Source organism: Camelus ferus, chromosome 18 (assembly GCF_009834535.1).
Source record: "Camelus ferus isolate YT-003-E chromosome 18, BCGSAC_Cfer_1.0, whole genome shotgun sequence".
Taxonomy (NCBI): Eukaryota; Metazoa; Chordata; class Mammalia; order Artiodactyla; family Camelidae; genus Camelus; species Camelus ferus.
Genome location: NC_045713.1, coordinates 4,787,962 through 4,811,344, shown reverse-complemented (window position 1 = coordinate 4,811,344; position 23,383 = coordinate 4,787,962). Strand labels below are relative to the sequence as shown.

Sequence of the window (23,383 nt, the reverse complement as noted above, 5' to 3'; positions counted from 1 at the left end):
CAGTAAGGAAGTAAGATGTTAAAAAAATAAATAGTATCAGGCAGATCTACATGGACTGACAGGGAGAGGGGACAGATGCCCAATATATGCTGATAAGTGAAATACTGTAGAATATTATGCAGAAGGTTCCATTCAAAATCCAACAAAATTATTTTTGTATGTATATAGAAAATACATCAAACTATTAAAGAGTGATATCCTTGGGGAGTGAAACTAAGAATTGTTTCGTATTCTCACTACCTCTCACATCTGTTTTACTTACAATGAGCTACTTTTAATTAAAAAGAGAGAAAATTGGAATTTAACACAACATTGTAAAATGATTATAAATCAATAAAAAATGTTAAAAAAAAAGAAAATTGGACATACACATACAAAAAAGTTGGGCCCTTACCTTATCCTATACACAAAAATTAACTCAAAATAGATCAAAGATCTAAACGTAAAAGCTAAAACTATAAAGTTTATAGAAGATACTACAGGGGGAAAGCTTCGTAACATTGATTTTGTCAATTATTCCTTGGATATGACACCAAAGGCAGAGGCAACAACAGAAAAAATAGATAAACTGAACTTCATCAAAATTTAAAACTTTTGTGCATCAAAAGACACTATTAACAGAATGAAAAAGCAGCTCACAGAATGGGAAGCTGCATTTGAGAAACAAATATCTGATAAAGGATTAATATCCAGAACATATAAGGAACTCACACATCTCCCTACCCCCCACAAAAAAAACCAAAAACCAAACAACAAAAAAAGAGTAGCCAAAGGACTCAAAAAGATATCTCCCCAAAGAAGATAAGACAAGTAGCCAATAAGCATATGAAAAGATGTTCAACATCACTAATCTTAGGGAAATATAAATCTAAAACATGAGATATCACTTCATACTCACTAGGATGGCTACTATAAAAGAAGAGAACATTACAAGGATGTGGAGAAGGTGGAACCCGTGTGCACTGCTGACGGAAATGTAAAATGATGCAGCTGCTATACATTATGGCAGTTCCTCAAAAAATTAAACAGAATTACTATGTGACCCAGCAGTTTTACTCCTGGGTATACACCCAAAAGAATTCAAAGTAGGGACCAGAACAGATATTTGTGACCCATGTTCACAGCAGCATTACTGGATGTAAGGCTAATCTGACTATGATATCTGTCATCTTGCTGATAGCCAGAGTTGATCACTGATCTGACTAAGTGGATCTCCTCTTCCTCCCTCACCACTCCCATGTGCATCCCATCCCTCCCAAAGCTTCAAGCTCAGTCACAGTGGACAACATTCTGATAGAGGAAGACCACTCTTCAGTCAGGGAACACAAGTAGTTGCATTCCTCTGTTAGAACCTCCAAACAAGCACTCAATATCCAGGGCAGCATTACAAAATGTGGAAGTGACCCAAGTGTCCATCAATGGACCAACAAACAAATTGTGGTATATACACACAATGGGTATTATTCAGTCTTAAAAAGGAAGGAAATTCTAGCACATGCTACAACATAGATGATTTTGAAGACATTATGCTAAGTTAAGTCAACAAAGGGACAAATACTCTATGATTCTGTTTATATGAGGTACCCAGAGTAGTCAAATTCACAGAGATAGAAAGAAAACAATGGTTGCCAGGGATTGAAGAGAGGATGAAACGAGTAGTTTAGTGTTTAACGGGCATAGCTTCAGTTTGGGAAGATGAAAAAATTCTGGAGATTGAGGGTGGTAACAGCTGCAGAACAATGTAAATACACTTAGTGACATAGACTCATACATGTGAAAATGGCTATATTGTTTACTATATATATTTTACAATTTTTAAAAATTTAAAAACATCACCATCGTTTAAAGAAAGGAATCAGCTCGGGGAGGAGGTGGGGGTGGCGGGAGGGGACACTCTGACCCATTATCCAGCTCTGCAGACAGGGCTATGCTTCACAGATGAGTTTGAAAAGTACAACATTTACAGAAAGTGATAAAGATGGAATCCTGGCTGAGGAACAGTGTTTACAGTAGCTAAAAAGGATAGTTAGACTATTTTAAAACCAGATCACACACTTCCACACAGTCACAAAACTACATCTTCATTTGTTCTCCGTACCTTTGCTTCCTCTGCCATTTTTTTCTCTTCATCCACCTCTTCAGTCTTTGCTGAATCTTCGCTCTGGAGTTTTCTTCTCTTTTGCTTGGGAGCCATGAAGCCTTGGAGAAATTTCTTTATGACACTGGCCTGAAGGGCAATCACACACTCCCCAAAATCCTTCAGTTTCTCTAATGAGATCACCTACAGAAAATGATTTAAAAATCAGATTGAGTGAAAGGCCAAGAGAAAGATGAAACCAGATTATCCTCGATTAAATTCATATCAACCTAGATCCAAAAGGGTCACATAATATTAACCTGACTGGGTTCTTCAGTTCAATGGATGGCTTACACACTTAACAGTAGCCAGCTACTTGGATTTCCCTGATGAAGGGATCCATGGGATGCTGAAACTTGTTCTGCTTAAGGAAGTTGCAGACCCATCATTCACTCAGTGACTGAGTGCCTACTATGTGCAAATGACTATCTCTAGGCAAAGAAAAACTGAGAAAGAAAATTAAAATTAGCAACCCACTGGCTTACAAACTATAAACCAGGTAATAACATTTTACATACTTGATCTCATCTAAGCCTCACTTTATTTTATGGATGAGGAAACAGAAGCTTAATCACTTTGATCCAAATCATGCTCCTGAAGATTGAAACTACCTTCTTGGTCACACAACACATGCTAATTTGAAAATACCATATTGTAACTACAAAAAGAAACAAAGAATGAGAATAACCCAGTGTTAAGCAAGGTGTGGGCCTGGATTTTGTACAAAGCAAACAACTGATAAATATTTGCTAAATTAAAAAGAAAAAGTAAATGTAATATTTGAAACTGCAAAATCCTTTGGGTTGAATAATTCCTAAAAAAAAAATCATTACGCACAATAAAGACGTTCAGATCCTTTTTCTCAGGAAATGTACCAACAATTCATAACCAAACTAATTAAGAAGAAAAAAGTTACATATGTAAGATGCATATATAATTTGCTAATTCTAACAGCAAAGAAACAAATACAAAAGTCTGATAGTACAAAATTTATCATATCAACTCCATGGATTATTATGTAACCTAAAGTGATACAAAGACTAAAAGAAATGAAAAGTATTTATAAGTGGGGGGGTGGGGTGGGGGGGTGCAACTGCTCATAAAAATCACACAACTATTAACACACTGCTATAATACATGAATAATTTGAGAAGACCCACAAATATTAATCTGTTTAGAGTTATGTGGACTTTATTATTTAAAACCAATAAAAAATATTTTACAGTAATAATTGATGGTTAGTATTCTCCAATCTTTTCTCCAGCTTTGATATCCAAACTTATCTAATGTGGGACATGAGAGCTCTTGAACTATTTCACCTAAACTACTTAAAGGTCCTTCTGAGCAGTTAAATGACAGGACTATAAATGGGTCTTGAAATGTACTCATTTAACAGCATGAGTGTCACCCAACACAAGCATAACTCTTACTGAACTAATCAGGTGTAAAGAATGAACAAAAGCAGGCTCCACAAACGTTTCATACCTTGAAGCACAGGCATCGTCAGGATATGTTAAACGTTACATGACATAAGACTCCAAAACTAGTTTTCATTCAACTTAATAGAAAATCTCTTTTTGAACAAAGGTTCTGAACCAATGATTAGCTCTTTCTAGATGGCAGCAGATGATGACTAAGGAAAAGGATCATATGGACAAAAAGAGTTTTGGGTTTCACATGTCTTTCAAGAAACAAATGATTTCCAGGCTCATCTAGGGACATCAAGAACACTATCAGGGAACAATTCAAATTGAGTTTCCTTAAGTAACAGAATTCAAACAGTGTTTTCTTTATGTTCTCACCCGAGCTTCAAATTCTGATGTTTCTTCCACATAACCAAGTCCTCCCTTTTGTAACCTTGTTGCAACTTCAATGAGATCACTACGAAGAAAGTTTAAAAGCTCCTGGTTGCCATCACAAGACTTTAGACCCAAATTTGGCTTCCGGGCCAGATGAATAGAATGAATAATGTCCTGGTACCTAGAAAAGTTGGGATGAAGGGGAGGGGAAATAAAGGAACTTTAAAAAATGGTCTATAAATTTCAATTTACTTGAATGACATGTTTTATTTCCAGAAGATTTATTTAGATCCTTTCGTCTTTCCTTGTTTTTTTTCAATAGTCTCATGTTTCTTGCACAAAATTTCAAATTTCTTATTCTTGATTCATAAACACACTTACTTTGTTCGTATATGATAATTCTAGTATCTGAAGTGTATTGTTTTACCTAACTCTCATTCATGGTACTTGGTTTGTGTTTTGCGTTGTTTCTTTCTTTTCTTTTTTTTTTTTTTTACTTTTTTAACCATGAAATTCTTGGAATTTTATCTGTGGACATTCTGAGGTCTAGTTTGAAGTTATGCCGCTCTAGAGAGAATGTGCATTTGCTTAAGTTAGCTGCCAGGAATTGCTACCAATCCAAGACAACTTTAAATCATCTGCCTGGAATTCTTCACAACACAGAAAAAACATGAATCTGAGCTGAAACCTACACAAGGACCTTCACTCTCACAATGAAGATTAACCCTTTGTGGTTACAGTCATAGAAACGCTAGTAAGATTCTCTACCTTGGAGGGGCCATAAGCTTCACTATTGGCTTTTTGGTTTTTTTTTTTTTATTGAAGTACACTCTTGGCTTCTTAAATCAAAATAAAAACTAAAGCTCAAGATCATCAAAGTTGAATACTAAGTTCCCTTCTCATCCTTAATAACAAGGGGTTTTAATATTATTTTCCTCTGAATACAACTTCATTGTGTCCTCCTGGTTTTCTTATGAAGGATCCTGCTTTCATTGCCTTCTAAATACCACATAATTTCCCTTTTATTTTCTTCTTTGATCTAAGTGTTATCTAGAAATATATTTAACTTCCTATCAATTTAGAGCTGTTTGGTCATTGTTGAAGAATGTAGTTCTAATTTTATTGCAATCTGATCAGAGAATATATTCTGAAACTCTACTACTTTTTTAACTTGTTGAGCTAAGCGTATGATCAATTTTTATTGGATATAACAAAAAGCATTTCTTTGTTTCTCACTGGCCTGATATGCTCTGTAAAAATTATTTTAACTGAGCTATGACTGGGTACACACCCTTTAATTTATATCACTCATTTTACATCTTTTCTTGAAAAGAGTATACATATTTTTGTTTAATAAAATTAAACCTCAAATGGCTCATGACACATTATCCTATTCCCTTGGCCACCTTCAGAGGAACTCAAATAATCATCAACCAGAAAACACAAGAATAAACTGGGGTGGATTCACAAATATCATACAGATTCATGGAACAGTAATATAGGAAGGAATATAACAAAATTCAGTCATAAAAAAACATAGATGGCTTTTCAGTAAAATAATGCTGAGTAAAGAGCAGTAAGCCTCAAAGACTACAAACTGCCTGATAGTCTTTACAAAGATCAAAACCAAGCAAAACAAGGTTTTTTCCCCCCAATGTCCAACAAAACCAAGAAAAATGTGTAAATTTTGTTTTTAATTGTGAAAATCGCTAACTTTTCAATGAAAGGATTTGATCTGTTCACAATGAGTGAAGGAACAAGTCCTTTCAATCCAACACATGTGCCTATCAAATACTTTAACCAAACAGAAGGAATATCCCAGAACTGTATTCCTTTGTGGTTCTGTGTACTGACATTTTCCCTTGCCTTTCTTAATCTGCCTCGTCGTATCTATATTAAGACAGCACAATTCTGAATACAATTTTAATTCATTTACACATTAGGCAGTGGACTAAAACCAATGAAGTACCCATTATCACTCACAAAAGTCTGGCAAAATTGCAAAGTATGTACTGAACAGTATTTTCTTTCTCTCTTCAATTAAACTTAAATTCAAGCATGCAGTCAGATATTTAAGGTGGCCTTAAGCCAAAATCTGTCCTGGCTTTGATAGAAACAATGGCTAGAACAGGAAGGACACTAGCAAATCTGGACAGCATTGATACTGATGCCAATTTTGTAGACACTTTCGTTTTGTTTTGTTTTGTTTTGTTTTTTTGAGTTATAATCCACATAACATTAAACTCACCATTTTAAAGCATATATTTTCAGTGGTTTTCACGTTGTAGAACCATCAAAACTACCTAATTCCAAAACATTTTCACCGCATCGTTAAAAAAAAAAAAACCCATACCTATTAGCAGTCACTCCCAGTTCTCCCCATCCCCAATCCCCTGGTAACTACTAATCTATTTTCTAACTATAAACTTGCCTACCAGAGATGTCGCATATAAATGAAATTATACACGTGGCCTTTTATGTCTGACTTCTTTGACTCAGCATAATGTTTTCTAAGTTCACCCATGCTGTAATATACATTAGTACTTTTGAATTATGAATATACTCCATTTTGTTTATCTATCCATCAGTTAATGAGTATTTAGGTTGTTTTCATTTTGAATACTGACAGAATACTTTCTGAATACCAGTCGACGTTGAACTGCATTTGCAGGGCTGCCTACCTGCACGGAGGCTCTTAGCCCTATACATGGTGTGTCAGTCGATGAATAATCCTGCTAACCTGTACATACGTGGTTTAAAGCACACTGTTCCAAATAAGCATGAGATGTCAAGAAAATACCAAACAAGAACATAAGAGGGTTACAGGCTTTTTAAATTCTCACTTTAATAACTTTTACAGATAAACAAACAAACAAAAGCTCTTAAGATATGTATAATATCTAATGCTGAAGAGAAGGTGTGAGCAGTTAGATGAAAATCCTTACCTCTTCTCCAGTCTCTCTTTAAGCTGACTTTCTCTTATTCCCTGAGGGTGAAGGCAATTTAGCAACTCATCCAGTTCCTTCTGACTATCACATAAAAACCTGTAGGGGTAAAAAAAAAAAACAAACCTGTTAACTCTGGGAGGGAAAAATGAAACACCAAGAAACTGACCTAATATATGTATGTGTATGACTGAACTACTATGCTGTACACCAGAAATTGACACAACATTGTAAACTGACAATACATTAATTAGAAAGAAAAGAAAAGAAAAAAGAAAAGAAAAGAAAGAAAAGAAAAGAAAAGGATCTAGGGTTGATGGTGGTAGTTGGGAAATCAGAATTCCAACCTTGCTCATAAGTAGAACAATTTACTATTTCTATGAGGCCTAATGCTAACTCTTTCCTAGGACACTGAAGCCAATGTTTCCTACTAAAATGTAATATGAGACAAATTTTATAAAGTTAATAGGCACACTTATCCATACCTTCTAAGAGTAAAATTATATCTAAAAATAAAAGATAAAAGGTCATTAAACCAAAGGTGATCACAGCTAAAGCAGTTAATGCGATCACAAAGTGGAAAAACCTAGCTCTCTGCCTAAAAGCAGAATAGACACAAAGGAAGATTTAATAGTTATGTTTACAAATTTTTAGTCTTTAATAAAAATGAAAACCCTAAATATTTCTATTCCCAAGCAGACTAAAAGGCATTTCCAATGCTATCATATAATATAGAAAGTTACAAGGAAAAAATAAAATTCTAAACCTTAAAGTAAACAAATACACTCTTAGCAAAAAATCAAGTCTGCTTTTAAAGCAATGAGCTTATACATCCAAGAAATCAAAGTCATATAAAATAATCTTAATGGATAATCACTAACCTACAGGTGTCACTATATCTAATATTTTCTTAACATTGAAAAAGAAAAAGAGCAGCCAGATGAATGCTCACATTACCATAGGTTCTGTCCTTGTTTGGGTATGGTGGTCTCTACAGCAATTTCTGTTGCTGGTCCATGTTGTGCGTTCATGCTTACATTTTTGCCTAGGTTTGCTTTCTTACCTAAGAAAAATTTATACATGAGGTTGAACATAGTAAAGACTCAATTCCTAGTTTCAAACCTAGGCAGTACACACTGCCAAATTCAACAACTAATAACATAGATGCTGCCTATTAAATATATCCACGTGTATAATAGATGCTCATTTCTCTTAAACATCTGACATCTTACAGCACATTATCTGAGATAGTTGCTCACTATACAGCTGAACAGTGGTACAGGTCAAAGTTTAAGAGTATCACAAGTTAAAATGGAGAGAGATGACTAAATAACTTAGAGCAAATAAATAATCTGCTCCTTGTACATGTTTCAGCACAAAGGCAACTGTGGTGAGGTACACACAACTGAAATATATAAACTACTACAAACTTACCCCTGGAAGCTCCAAATACCAAATATGATTAACTTTTTTGTAAACCAGCTCCGGTATACTAGTATACATGACATTACTATAGGTAGACCTTAAGCCAATATTTGAGGCCTTACCTAATTCTACAACTGGCTCTCTCCCCTACTCCCATTCTCTCCCCTCTAACCTGCAGCATCTTCACTGCAATACTAACACATAACCTTGTTTAGTCTTTACAGTAGGGTAATTCTGAAGAGATGCTGCCAGGCTGGAACTAGAAAACATGAAGCTATAACATCTACCAAGATGCTCTAGAAGTGAACAGACGGGGATACCAATCTTCTCTCGGGAGCCCAGTTTCTAAAGATAGCCATTAAGCTTTTGCAACACATTATAAAACCATAGTCCCTCATCTGATTGGCATCTTTCAAGTCTGAAGATCATGACTTCACATTTACTGCCCTCAAACCTTACTACCCTCACCTGGGTACTTACAAAGTCTATCAGAACTAGGCCTTTCTACTAAGTGCTACAATCTAACACATAGTATAATTCAACATGAAAATACCTTAACTTTGAAATTTTGGTCTATATATTAACTTCCTTAACAGTTTTGTGAGTTTGAAGTTTGGATTATGAGTTTGTCTAAAATGAAAGAAGTCTACTCTCTGAGAAGCCATTTTCATTAGGTTATAGAAAGTAGAGCTGGAAGGAAGCTTATGGATCATCTAACCCAGTGGTTCTCAAAAGAAAGCCATTTTGCCTCCTAGGGGACATCTGTCAATAGGTGGAGACATTTGGTTGTCACTAATGGCATCTAGTGGGTACAGGTCAGGGAAGCTGCTAAATAACCTACAAAGCACAGGACAACCCTATACATACACACATACATACATATATATATACACGCACACACACATATACATTTTTTCTAAATATATATTTATATATATGTATATATATTTAGACATGTACATTTTTCATTTATTTTACACACTGAACATACTCATGTTCCAGAACCCAAATCAAGAAAAAGAACATTATCAGTGCCCCTTATGACTCTTCTCAATGACTTATTTATGTTTGGTGTCTGCTGTGTTTCTCCTCACTAGAATTTTAGTGAACTGACATTCAGGATCCAAAACAAGACTTTATATATCTTGTTTGCTATCTTGTATCATAGCACTTGAAAAACTGGCTGGCACATAAGAGATGCTCCATAAATATTCAATAAATCAATTTTTTAAATGGAAGAAAAAGACCTTCGTGTCCATCTTACCATGTTCCAGCCCTTGAAGTAACTACAAAGAGATTTCCAAGGAACAAAGTTTGAAAACTACTTGTATAAAATCGAATACCCAAATATCTTAATATCCAAATTCTTTATTTTTTCACATTATGCCTGGGACAAAGTTGGTAATCAAATGTTAGTTTCCTTCCTTTTTCTATGCCTTTCACATCTTCCCACCCCACTCAAACAAATCTACCTAAGAAGGTGAAAGAAACTGAGCAAATGAAAAAAGTGACAGAGGAAAGACAGTCTTAATACAGACCCTACTTGAGCAGGGTAAAATAACGAAGGTATACATACTACGAGGACAGTAATCCTCATCAGGAGAGTCTGCATGGTCTTTTCGGTGATGGTTAAATCGATAGTCGATGCTGTCATGTACCCAGCCTTTTTCAATGAACAAACCTGGAACTTCATCTGAGAAGAGCCAGTATCTACAAATCACAAACACACGTTAGTTAATAAGATGATAATGAACACAGAATGACTTCACTGTTGAGGAAGATGATTAGAGAGTATCACTGAACATCCAGCAGATACAAAGTCTAAAGTAAAGCACAGAACACTAAAATTTTTGGAATTTGAGATTCATTTAATGATATCTGTAATTTCTATAACTTCCAATATTTCTCTACTTTAGGTTCTACACAAAGTATGCATTTAAAATATCTTACCATTTTTAAAGACCTCTATTTGGATTACATTTCTCCTTTCACTGTAACTTAAGCTTCATATCTGTGGTATTTTCAAGAACAGGGTCATGTCTTACCTAACTTCGTACTCTAGCATGTGGCACAGTAAGTATTTAAGTTAGTGTGTGATGAGCACTTCTGTTTCCAACATCCACAAACAGGGAAGCTTGTCTAGTCTTAGTACTAACTAGTAACCACCATATAATAGCCCTAAAAGATGACAAAAATTAAATTTAATAACTTACCTATTATGGTTTCTATCTGTACCGATTGGAGTCCTACGCATGACTAGCTTTGCCTTGGCAATCCCTTCCTGGAAAGCCTTCTCAGCAGCTGCCTTGTGCTTTCGTATTCGTTCTTCTTCAGCTTCGCGTTCTAGTTTCACTGTTAAAGACAGAAAGAAGCAACTAAATTTTTTTCTAGTAAATCTCATTCTTACAAATTTAAGTAACATATAGAGTGAAAAGTGCCTGGTACAAAGTAAATTTTCATCAAATCTAAGTTTCCTTCTAATTCTAATCTGTTATAAGAAATGATATGTAAGGCAGCAATTCCTATCTGGTCCTCCTGTTCTTTGAATTTTGGTGATGTCTCAGCCAGCAACTCAGTGCAAAATCTTTTCTCTCCAAAATTTAACTGATTAATTTTAATAATTAAGTTAATTTTATTTTTACTGAAAATTTCAAATCTAACCTTAAAACAGTCCTTAAATGGAATTAACTGAAACATTTTCTGACAGGACCAGTCACAAGATCCTCAAAATGATCAGCATGAATAAAACGAGAACAGCTATTTCAAAATAAAACACATTTCAGTCCTAAGAAATTTACAAAAAAGAATTGTGAAAGCAAGAGCAGGGAAGCATCTGCAGATGATAACAATAACTGCCTACTGAATATTATTTTTTGAGTTATTCAGTAACCTACTACTATTAATGATGGGGGAAAAAGTTTTAACCAGTTTATCTCTTATCATTCGTTATATAGGTTTATTCTATCCAGATAGAAATTTCCCTCAACGGAAAGAGCCCAGGAACCTTGCCTTTTAAGTTTTTCCACAACTGTCACAAATTTTGATATTGTAAGTACAAGCTATTCACTATCCCAGAATTTTTACCACTGATTCTCTACTGATGACAACACCTACAATGTAGCAATAGCAAGAACACCTACAATGTAGCAAGAATCTGGAAAATGCATCAGTCTAAAGATGTTACTGAAAAAATAAGACAAATCTCGTTTTTAAAAATTTTGTGTCTGTTATCTTAATAAATAGTTCTCTAGCCTGAATGGAGCTGTATGTTTGCAATGGTGATTACAGTAGAAATTAGTAGAAAGGTAAATGATAAAAAGAATAATGGCCAAGTCACAATAAAGGAAAAGCTCCTCCTGCAGCCACAAACAAACCAACAAAAAACAATCCAGGGCAAGTTATCAAAAAAGACCAAATTTAGTTCTAGGTTACAGCACTGAACCAAAAGACCTGAGCTGAGGGAGGATATAGCTCAGTGGTAGAGTGCAGTCTTAGCATGCATTAGGTCCAGAGTTCAATCCCCAGTACCTCCATTAAGTAAACAAATAAATAAATCTAATTATCCCTCCACCCCACCAAAAATAAAGAAAAAAAAAAAAAAAAAAGACCTGAGCTCTCTAATTCAAATACTGATCTCAGCAAAAATTAATATTCTTTGTCATTTGTTTCTCTATATTAATAATTGACTTATTTCTGGATTCTCAATTCCATTCAAGACACTGTGGTACTGGTGTAAAGACAGACATATCCAGAAATAAGTCAATGAGTCAAATTAACTCAAAATGAATCAAAGACCTAAATGTAAGAGCTAAAACCCGAAGACTTTTGGAGGAATACACAGGAGTAAATCTTCATGACCTTGGATCGGGCAAGAGATTCTGTTTTGTTTGTTTCAGTGAAGTAGTTAGGTTTATTTATTCATTTTTAATGGAGGTACTGAGGATTGAACCCTGGACCTAGTACACGCGAAGCATGCACTCTGCACTTGAGTTATACCCTCCCTCCCCTCTCCTCCCCCGGCAACAGATTCTTAGACATGACTTCCTTCACTCACTAGAATGGCTATAATCAAAGCGTCATATGATAACAAGTGTTTGCGAAGATGAAGACAAGTGGAGAAATCAGAACTCTCATACACTACTGGCAGGAATTTAAAACTGTGCAGTCACTGTGAAAAACAGTTTATTACTTTCCTCAATTAAACAGTTACCATATGACCCAGATATTCCATTCTTATGTATATATACCAAAAAGAAGTGAAAATATACGTGCACACAAAAACTTGTACACCAACACCAATGCTTAAAGCAGCACCATTCTTAATATCCAAAAAAGATGAAACAAACCAAACGTCCATCAGCCAATAATGGATAAACAAAATGTTGTATGTCCAAACAATGGAGTATTAGTCAGCCATAAAAAGGAAGTACTGCAATATGCTATAACATGAACCTTGAAAACATGGTAAGTGAAAGAAGCCAGTCACCAAAGACTACATACTTATTATATGACTCCACTGATGTGATATATCAGAACAGGCAAATATATAGACAGAAGTGAACTGGTGACAGCTTAGGGCTGGGGAGGATGGGTGGGCGGATGGGGTGATAATAGCTAAAGGGCCTGGGGTTTCTTTCTTTCCTTTTTTTTGGGGGGGGATCATTAGGTTGGTTTGTTTGTTTATTTTTAATGGAGGTACTGAGGGCTGAAATCAGGACTTCATGCATGCTAGGCATGCACTCTATCACTGAGTTATACCCTCTGCTGCTCTGGGGTTTCTTTTTGAGGTGATGGAAATGTTCTAAAATAGGCTGCACATATCTGTGAATACATTTTTTAAAAAACATTGAAGTGTACATTATACACAGATGAATTGTACAGTATGTGGATTATTTCTTGATAAAGCTTTTTTTTTTAAGTTCAGACAATGGTGTTATCAAAGCCCAATATTTATATGTTCTTGTATCTTAATAAGGCAAAGATTAGTATCTGAGTTGGCATCTATGCTGAGGGCTTCAAATACCTTGTTATTCAACTGTTGTAATCTTAAGCATATGAGGAAACTGAGGCTTGGATAAGCAATTTACTCAAAGAACTATGGCTAAGTTAGAGATAGGGTATGAACTCAGGTCAGCCCATTCCCAAGTCATATGGTACTTCCACTATGCCTATTTGTGGATTTGGTCCTTTATTAGAGCCAGGAAAGATGACAACATCACATTAATCCAAGTCAAACTATCATTAACTGTAGAATGCCAGGTTGAAAACTACTAGAATGTTACATACCTAGAAGAGTCTGGATTATTACATACGGAAATAACTAAACAGTTCTGACAAATGAAGACACTATCATTACTTTAGTAATTTCCTTCCTTCTATCTTCTAACGGTCTTCCCCTTTTCTCTCAATGCAACATTTTACCTTTCATTTCTCTCTCCTGAATTTCCCGCTCCTTCTTAGCCTGAATGGCAAGCAGCCGTCTGCTCTTCACAGCACTAATCATGTCTTCAGCTTCCATATCGACTTGGGGCTCAAACTTCACAACTTCTTTCTTCCTATCAGCTTTGCCTAACCCATTCTCCGGATCTTTTCCATTTTCTTTATTTCTGGCTTCCATTTCTTTCCGTTTCTGTTTCTCTGCTCTCTTCTTATCATTTTCCTCCTTCAATACAGCAAGCCGTTCCTTCCATAACTCTGCAGACATCTGCTGCCTGGTTTCCATGTGGTCTTGCACTGAGTAAGTCATGAGAATCCGGTGGCAGAGTGCTGTCAAGATCTGTAGTTTCTCTTCTGATGTTAGTTCAAAAAATTCAGAGGTCTCTAGCTTTTCTAGGAACTCATCTTGTACCTCATTGTCCTCAAATGATGCTGAATCTTTATTGTCATCTGTGTCCGAGCCCTCACTCTCTTCCTGAACGTCAGATTTGCGCAAGCAGAGCCGCACCAGCTCTGAAACAGAATGTAGAGTCAGAGGGATTTCCGACAGCTTCATTCCCAATTCACCGTAGTCTTCTGCTATTTCATCTTGTAGTAAGGTCTGTAAGAGGATGACCAACACTCTATTCAGGTATAAAAAGCCACCCTTTTCTGCACTCAAGGCTTCCATAAGGGACACAGCAGTAATAGGATACTGAGCATCTGGTAAGAGTAGCCCAGAATAACAGCTCAAGAACTCCACCACCATGGCCACATCCCCAAAGAGTGTGTTGGGCAGTCCTTCAGGGGTATCCACCAATCTAAATGCTGGAAGGTTTTTGCCAGTTAACTCTTGGTCCTCGTATCGCTTCTGTTTTTCTAGTTTCTCAAGCATTTCTTTCTCTCGCCGCTCCTTGGCTTTCTCCTTCAACTTTTCTTTAAGCTCCTCTCGTTTCTTTTTCAAATACTCCTTGCGCTGCTCTTCAGACATAGAAGCCCACCTCTTTTTGTGCTCTAGAAGCTCAAAGCGTTTTTGAACAATACTTCGTAATTCTTCTGGGAGACGAGCTCTGTCTTCGCTAGAGAGGAGGCGAGCTGTTTTGGAGATCACACAGGACAGGGCGCTCTTCTTGTCCTCCCTGTCTTTGTTTTCTTTGTAGTAGGCAATAAGGTGGAGGGCAGCAGGGGGCAGATGTTTATGAGGTTTACTAGACGATCTAGGTGTCCCCCCAGAATTCCGTGGGGCTCGGGTCATCTTCTGAGTGCCTTTGGCCATATCCAACAAAGTCATTTGCTTCATTTTGGTTTTAGGAGTCTTCAAGCCCTTTTTGGGAGATTTGGAATTCCCTGTGGATTTCTGTCCATTCAGGATACCTTTGCTTCTGCCCTTTGCTTTCAAAGGCTTGTCAGTATGCTTTCCCGATTTCTTGCCAGGTGGGCCTTTCTTAGGAATGTGGAAGTTAGCATGTAGCTTGTTGGGTGACATCATCTTCATCACTTCTTCCAGATGCTCTTCTGGAGATCTGGAATTCTTTGAGTTCTTCACTTTGAGTGGTGAGCCATTCAAAGATTTCTTCAAGTGTACATGACACCATAACTTAGGATTTAGCGGAGAACTGAGAGAAGAGTTGTCTGTCTTGGATTTCTTTGAGGGCTTCCTATCTGGAGATCCAGTATTCTTCCTCTTAGTAGAAGGGTTGAGAGTCATGTACTAGAATTTAATAACAGGAGCAAAATTAATTTAAAAAACTAATTTAAAAAGTAGTATTAAGCATCTTAAAAGTCTTCTTCCCCATCTATTCAGGAAAAGCTAAATATTCATTTCTCTTCACAGACATGTCCCAGAAAAAACAAAGACACGAATGTTAGCTAATGTTTTAGCCATATAAACACAAAATTCTCTTGATACTTAGAATTAAAAACTATACTCCAATATTAGGCATTTTTGCTATGCAACTAGTTTCCTGTTTGTATACATATTAATAGTTCGTAAATACTTTAAAGAAATCTGTGAACTCCTTCCCCAGAAACATATAAAAATTACGCACACAACTTTAGAGTTCATCCCTGGGTCTGGAGATTAATGATTCCCGATCTACCTAATGGCAACATCTGAGGAATTTTGAAAGCATTGCTCTTGAGACAGGATTGGATTTTTATCCTTTAAACCTTTGTTACAACTGGGGCTATTCTATGCTTAAGTATAAAGTATATCATTTAAGTATTTTTGTCTAAATTCAGAAGCATATTTTCTTATTAAGAGTATCAGTAAGTATACTAACAACAAGAAGAACACTGCTCGCAAATAAGGAGCCCTCCTGACCCTGGTTTCCAGTTTCCTCAACCTCCTCTACGTCTTTCCCCCATACCTAGAGAATGCACTCCCATGAGTCCATTATTAACAGTAAGCCCTGTAAATTCTCAATTTTATGCAATTCTCTCTTTGATCATCCCCTCACATCTTTCAAATCCACTCCCTCTAGTAACCCAACTCTGTAATCCTTCAATCTCAGCAGGACCTAAATCAATTAATTCTATCACATTTCCACCAATCTCACTTCCCTGTCCTTCTTTACCCAGATTAAATTCCATAGTCAACCATTATAATCAATCTTGCATAAATCTATGGTCCCCTTGTCTCTCTTGCTCTGTTATCTAGTCACTCCTGGCCTGCATGTTCAGCTTAAACATGACTAAAATACAATGAAAGTATGTGGTCTTACTTTAAATTCATCATCAGGTACCTCAAATGGATCCTGAATGCCACTTAGTAATCACAACATATTCCCTTAGTCCATTTACCATCTCACTCTTAGATACACATCTTCTCCTGTCTCTTAAAACTTTCACCTTATCTCCATCACACAGAATTAGTTAATAATTAGTTAATAGGTTAGAACCCAGTCAACCTGTCATGATACCATAGTTTCTGTTTAAATAAATATTAAAACAAAAATGCTATTGATTTTGATGCTTTAGAAGAATATAATTACAAAGAAAAAAGTCTGGCAGCTAAAACACAAACTAAATGAAATAATAACCAAGCAATGAAAAAGTACAGTTAAACAAATATTATTGTTTCAAGTGATTAGGAGAAAGACTAGATAACCTCTATAATATTTGACTTCTGACCAAAAGCAGCTAAGCACACAGAAGGCACTCAGAGATTGCTGAGTTTAACTTCAGGTTTCTGAGTAGAAAGGACTAACTAGTCAAAAAAAAAAAGCAGTCTGGAGGCAGTGAATAAGACAGGCCAGTGTGAGATGAGACTATAGGCAAGGAAACAGCTAAGGACTATCGAACATGAAATTAGGAGCCCCTTTAAAAAGGCAATAGGGAAACTGGTTATGGTGAAATAAATCCCAGAGATGATACAGAAGAACACCTATGCTCTTGTTAGGAGTAAACGAACAGGTGTAATAAAATTTAATAAGTTGTACTACAAAGCCAAGTAAGATTTAAACATTAAGGATATAATCATCAGAGAAACAAACTCACAGAACCTAAGCAGCATAGCACAAGAGGCAGAAACATGGTCTGCAATTAATGAGTGGGCTATGCTAAACAAATCCTTCTTCTGGCTAAGTTCTCTCTCTAACTTTAAAGGCCAATCTGCCTTTTAAGAATTATGAGCAATTGCAGGTTACTGTTCCTCTAGGTGGTTGTTTTTGTTGCCTGACCACAACTGGATGTTTTGTTCCCCGATTATCATCCTCAGTATGGGCTGACAAAGAGGTTTCATAGTTCACAGAATATAAACATTATCTGTGACTCAGAGGATACTTTCCCCAGAGCCAGAATTTCCCAGTTCTAGTTCCCAGAAATATATTTCAAAATGTTAAAGAGAATAAGCAAAAATAACTTATGTAAGATTCTATTCTTCTCATGTACAGTAACAGTACCAATACTCCAAAGAGAACAATATTTCAGAGACCGCCCCCCCCCCAACAAATCATATAGTTAAGACTCAAAACTACCCTGGCAGGAATTAAAGACAAATACGTGTCTTCCAAAAGTTAATCATCCATTTCAGCTGGTCCTGGAAAATCTTCAGAGTATAAAGACATAACAGACTGTTACTTTTTCTAATGCTCAGGATAACAGATTATTTTTAAAGTCATTCTAAAATAAAATTTAGGGGGTAGGGTATAGCTCAAATGGTAAAGGGCATGCTTAGCATGCATGAGGTCCTATGTTCAATCTCCAGGAGGTCCTAGGTTCAATCCCCAGTACCTCCTCTAAAAAGTAAATCAATAAATAAACCTAATTATCTCCCCCTCAAGCCAAAATACCCCCAAAAAGTAAAATAAAATTAATCACTAAAAAGGAGATGTGTTGAGACTGTTTCATTTTTATAATTTTAAATAGATCTTGTAATAAGGTCCATTATAATTGGGCTACTTCTTAATTTACTGATTATATTTCTTTCAATTTGAAAAGTCACTCAAATTTAACATACATTTAGCATAAATTTCTTCCACTTAGAAGCACTGTATTATGCAGAAATGATGCAAGCTGGGATGGCTTAGCCATGAGACAGTCCAGCAGCCCATTTTTACTTATGAGGTGTGTTTTTTGCCAAACCACACCATACAATTTTTCTTCTTAAAAATGAAAGAAATTAACTCACCCAACCCCCTCCCAACAGGCCAGCTCCCCGCGTAAGCAGTCCTTCAGTAACTGGATCATCTCAGCATAGGGTATACTGGGCAGTCACAGCCAAATGGGAGCCGGCATGGCTGGACTCAGGGGGAATCTGAAAAAGTATAAAACCACTTATGTGCTAAGGGTCTCCCCTGCCCCTCATTCAGCATAAGTAATATACTAGAGTAGTGCATAGGGAGGGAGAAAAGAATGGGCATCTGAATTAGCAGTATTACAATTTTTTGGCAAAGGCCTTTCCTAACTGCTAAATAGGAAAAAAAATATTTATGTATGTCTCAGCAACATGAGAGGCTATAAGAAAAGTAATGTTTATAATTCCACCCTTGTTCCCTGTCACCTGGAACCACCATCAGAAAAAAGTAAATCTAATAAATAGGATTAAGATGAAGAAACTTTATTTATAGCAGCTCATTCAGATGTTAAATTTAACAGTAAGCAGCAAGAACCCTAAATCAGAAATCTTTGGCAATCTATTCTGATTCATATTTCACTCTTTTCATTCAATGTTTCAAGGCAACATTCACATACTAGGCTTGTCTCCATCTCTAGATGCCTTTATCAGCAAATCTGTGAAATGTGTTATTATAAAATATTTTAAGTGCTTTGAAAATTAATATAATTTATTTTTTAAAGTACTTCTGCTCTAGTCCCTAACTCATAAACTTCAAGCACCAAAATTTATTCAAAGAAAAATCTTAGGACTGTAAATGCTTACTTGAAACATGAGTTATTAGGAGACAAAAATATCCTTAAAAATATATAGTAATTAATATCACTGGTATGAGACAAAATTAAACCACGTGCCTTCTGATATGATTCACTGAGAAGAATACAACATCAAATCTGTGGTATTCTTAACCATGAGGAAATAAACCCAAATTGAGGAGCATTATACAAAATAGCTGACTTGTAGTCTTAAAAATGTCAAGGTTTTTGAAAAACAAAGAAAACTGAGGAATCATTCCAGATTAGAGGAAACTAAAGTGCCACTAACAAGTAAATGTAATATATGGATACTGCATTGGATCCTATTAAAACCAAAACAAAATTTGCTCAGCTAATGTTATTGGGACAACTGGCAAAACTGGAGTAAAAAGTGTAGATAACTTCTTTCCATGCTGACAATGCTCTCATAAACATGGTTAAAGTTCCTAAAACCTGCCAGAAACCCCACAAAGTGACAAAATACAAGATGGGCAAGCATGCTCTGTACACCGAGGAAAAGCAACGTTATGATAGGGAGCAGAATGGTTATAATGGATAGACTAAGCCGGCTACGGAAAAACAGTAAAATTACAAATATTGTGCTGAGGCTTGAATGCACTGAGCCCACCTGCAGATCTAAGAGAATGCTGGCTATTAAAAGATGCAAGCGTTTTGAGCTGGGAAGACATAAGAGTAAGAGCCAAGTGATCCAGCTCTAAGCTTCATATTTTATTATGAAGATAAAACCTTGAGATTACGTTTACTTTAAAAAAAAAAACTATAAATCAGGTAATAGTATTGTTTTGATGTTGATTTCTTGATTTTAATAACTGTACCACAGTTATGATAGAAAATATCTTTGTCCTTTAGGAAATACATATTCAAGTATTTCTTGAGAGCATCCTGTCTTACAACCTACTCCCAATGGCTCAAAAAAAATAATGTGTGTGTATAGAGACAAAACACTAAAACAAATGTGGTAAATGTTAACATTCAAGGAATCTACTTGAAGAGCACAGAAATTCTTTACAAATACATCAGCTTTTTATATGAAATTATTTCAAAATGTTTTTTTAAATGTATTAAGAACCGTATTAAATCAATCAAAATTACTTTAGGATTCCAAATGTATAATTTCCTTGTTATATCTCCATCCAAAAGCGTCCCTACTAGGATACACAAGTCCAAAATAAGAATTCAAAACATTATGGACAGACTAACAAAACATAAGAGCAGCAATGTATTACAAGAGGGAGCTAAGATGGCTGATTTCATCTTAGATGACAGTTATTTTATCATCCAAGTTCCTTGTAAATCATTCCTCCAAGCCATTAGGCCTAAAAAGTTTTTACCCCTAAACCCAACAGTCAGTTGCATTTTTCTCCTCAATGAACAGAACTCCTTTAAGAAATGAACTAACTAGCCACGTACATATTATATACATGCTAAACATCACAGGAATAAAATGAGTATAACAGTTCTAATCTCAAGTAATTTATATTCTAGAGCTTACAAGACCACAAATTCACCGCCATCACCATACTATGCCCTACTCAGATAATACTCCAAAATTCTGCATCTCTAAATAATTTTCCTCTCTCCCACCTAAGTTCTCCCTGTTGGTCCTTGCCTAAAACTATTATTCACAACTGCTTCCTCTCTCCAGGCTTCATCTCTCTCTACTATAGTTGTACTCAGAAGCCTAGCAGAACATTAAATTCTACAAAAATCAAAGAATAAAAAATTTAACCTATTGCCTTCGGTTCCAATTTTAGTGTGTGTGCTGCCAAAGCAAGCATAAACCCGCTGCCTTTGGGACAGGCAGATCACAGGAGATCAACTTTAATTCTCAACACATCATTTTAAATTTCCTTTAGATCAGGTAACAATTCAAAGCACTATTTTATGATGTATTTATCTGTGCCTTTACTATATTATGTCCTGGCTGCGATGCCAAAAGTTCTTTAAGAAAAGTGTATTATAAAAAGGAAAAATAAACATCACTTATATGCAAAACTTAAAAGACAAACTCAGTGAAATGTCAAATAGTACTGGGGAGTAAGAAATTATTGTTTAAGGTATGCAAAGTAAATAAAAAGATAAGTGAATGCCCTAAATTTGTAGAATCACTGCCTTCTTACAGTAGTTGAATCTAAACAAGCTTGCTCTTCCTAGTCTCAATCTCAATTATTGCCAAATTTCATTAAGTTAATATTTGAAGTCCTCAGAAAATTTCAGAATAGCCAATTTCTTCAGAAATTGCTTTTCAAGATATAAAGTCCTGGAATTCCAGTCTCTGGCTCCTACAAAAAAATGAGGATCAGCTTTTTTGTTCTAATAAAACCCAAAGACCTTTTACCCATGAATAATACTCACTCTTTCATATTATTTACATATTTGAGTTACTAAACTAAAATAAAAACAGCTGTAAGATTTAAAAAAAGGAAAATATATAAGGACTCAAATGATCCAAGACTCTAAAATCCATTTAGAGGTGATTTTATGTAAGACTTACATACAGTAAGGATAGTAAGTTCCTGTTCTAACCCCCAAAAGCTGTATCACAGTCCCAAAACTCTACTGCAGTGAGACAACAATGAATTAAAATGTCCCCTCAGTAAATAAAAATATTTAAGAAAAAGTTTAGGTTTATAGTGTTCCACGGAAAATTTAGTCCTGATCTAGAAAAAGACAAGTAATTCCTAAATTTTCCTTTTTATACAAATGATAAAAATTTAAAAAGCATAATGGAAGATAATGCTTGATCATGCTGCTGTAGAATAAGAAAACACACTAATGCTGAACTATAGCTGGAGGTCTTTTCCAATGTTTGAAGAAATACAAGTATTTCTCAATATAATTCTGTTAGTGATATCAACACCAGTTCTACAGGGGGAAATGCTAGATTTTCTATTTATTTGTCATACAAAGTAATACTTATTTCAAGTCCTTTTCAAGGCTGCCAGTATATCTGATCTTATCTGACATACAAGATCAGTTTTTATTTTTAAGAATCAATTTGCAAAAATTTTTTGTATTTACACCATACCTCATTCCAAGAAAGATCTGAAGCAAAAAAGCTCATGCATGTAGTTTGTTTCTTTGTTTTAATTATGCAACCACAGTAAAAATAAATCAAATTAGTACAGGAGATATTCAACGTGGCCTCTCCCTTACCAACCCCATATCACAACCTATATGAAACAGCTATACATGAAAATTTTTGAATTCTTACCTGAAGTTAAAGAGTTCAAAATCTACTGTAAGTCTAATCCTATTGGAGCCATCAGAGAAAATAAACTCATTTAATGGTGTTCTATCCTGCTCTGTAAAAATTAACAGTGACCTTACCTTGTATGGATCAAGTAAAAAGTCATTGAACTTGCTAGGCAGAGAATATTTCTTCACTAATTCATCTTCTACCACCCAAGGTGCATTTTCACCAGTACCAGCCCGTAATGCGTTATGTCGTATAAAGTATCGAAGTATCTCCTTATTTGGTGGGCGTTCTGTACGAATCAAGCTGTCTGCTGGCACATTACTGATGATCTAGGTTAACAAATAAAAATAACTCACAACTGTGGTAAAAAACAAGTAACTAATGAGAACAAAAATTTATATTCTCTCTAGAAAAAGCAAAATTCCACCTACAAAATAGAGCTATAAACCAAATAGAAGAAAAAGTAGAATAATTTTCAGGGATAGAATGTTAATTTAAAGATACCGCTAGGCAATCTGTCAATATGTATCAAAGTCTTAAAAATGTATATATCCATTGAACCAACAGTTTCTCTTGTTAAGAATTTAAAAATAAACAGAGCCATCAACTGCTTATAAAAGGGGAGGAAACAGAAGGGAAAATTACATAAAAGTACATCAATAAGGGATTCATTTCTCAAATTAAAATATATTTATATAGTGGACACTATGCAGACGTAGGGGGAAAATTTCTCAATCAGGACAGATTCATCAGAATCATCTAGGTGTTATTAAAATGCAGATGCTTGGGCCTCACCCCAAAGTTACTGAATCAGAAGAATCTGTGCTGGTAAAGCCTAGGAATCCAAATTTTTAAAAAACTCCTCTGGTGACTCTCATATATACTACAATCTAAGAATACCGTTTCAAAAGAAAATTTAATGACATTACAGATACTTATCATACAGTAAATGAAAATAGCAAGTTATAAAACAGTAAGTATAGAATATTCCTATTTTAAAAAGTCACTTAAAATCTAACCATCATTAACCACATCTATATTTACCAATTACCACCTCTAAGTATGGGATTAG

The 23,383-nt window shown here is 35.4% G+C and overlaps 1 protein-coding gene across 3 annotated transcripts in view; it reads right to left on the bottom strand.

Moving 5' to 3' along the window:
* BAZ1B (bromodomain adjacent to zinc finger domain 1B) overlaps positions 1 to 23,383 on the bottom strand; it is a 58,742-nt gene that overhangs the window by 13,921 nt on the left and 21,438 nt on the right. For all 3 annotated transcript variants that reach the window (XM_032459562.1, XM_032459563.1, XM_032459564.1), the window contains exons 6-13: positions 22,443 to 22,640; positions 13,728 to 15,432; positions 10,520 to 10,658; positions 9,883 to 10,016; positions 7,839 to 7,944; positions 6,882 to 6,980; positions 3,940 to 4,117; positions 2,099 to 2,281 (exon numbers count right to left, since the gene is read on the bottom strand). In XM_032459562.1, the coding sequence (XP_032315453.1) occupies positions 2,099 to 2,281; positions 3,940 to 4,117; positions 6,882 to 6,980; positions 7,839 to 7,944; positions 9,883 to 10,016; positions 10,520 to 10,658; positions 13,728 to 15,432; positions 22,443 to 22,640 (2,742 nt within the window). The remainder of the gene's footprint in view (positions 1 to 2,098; positions 2,282 to 3,939; positions 4,118 to 6,881; positions 6,981 to 7,838; positions 7,945 to 9,882; positions 10,017 to 10,519; positions 10,659 to 13,727; positions 15,433 to 22,442; positions 22,641 to 23,383) is intronic.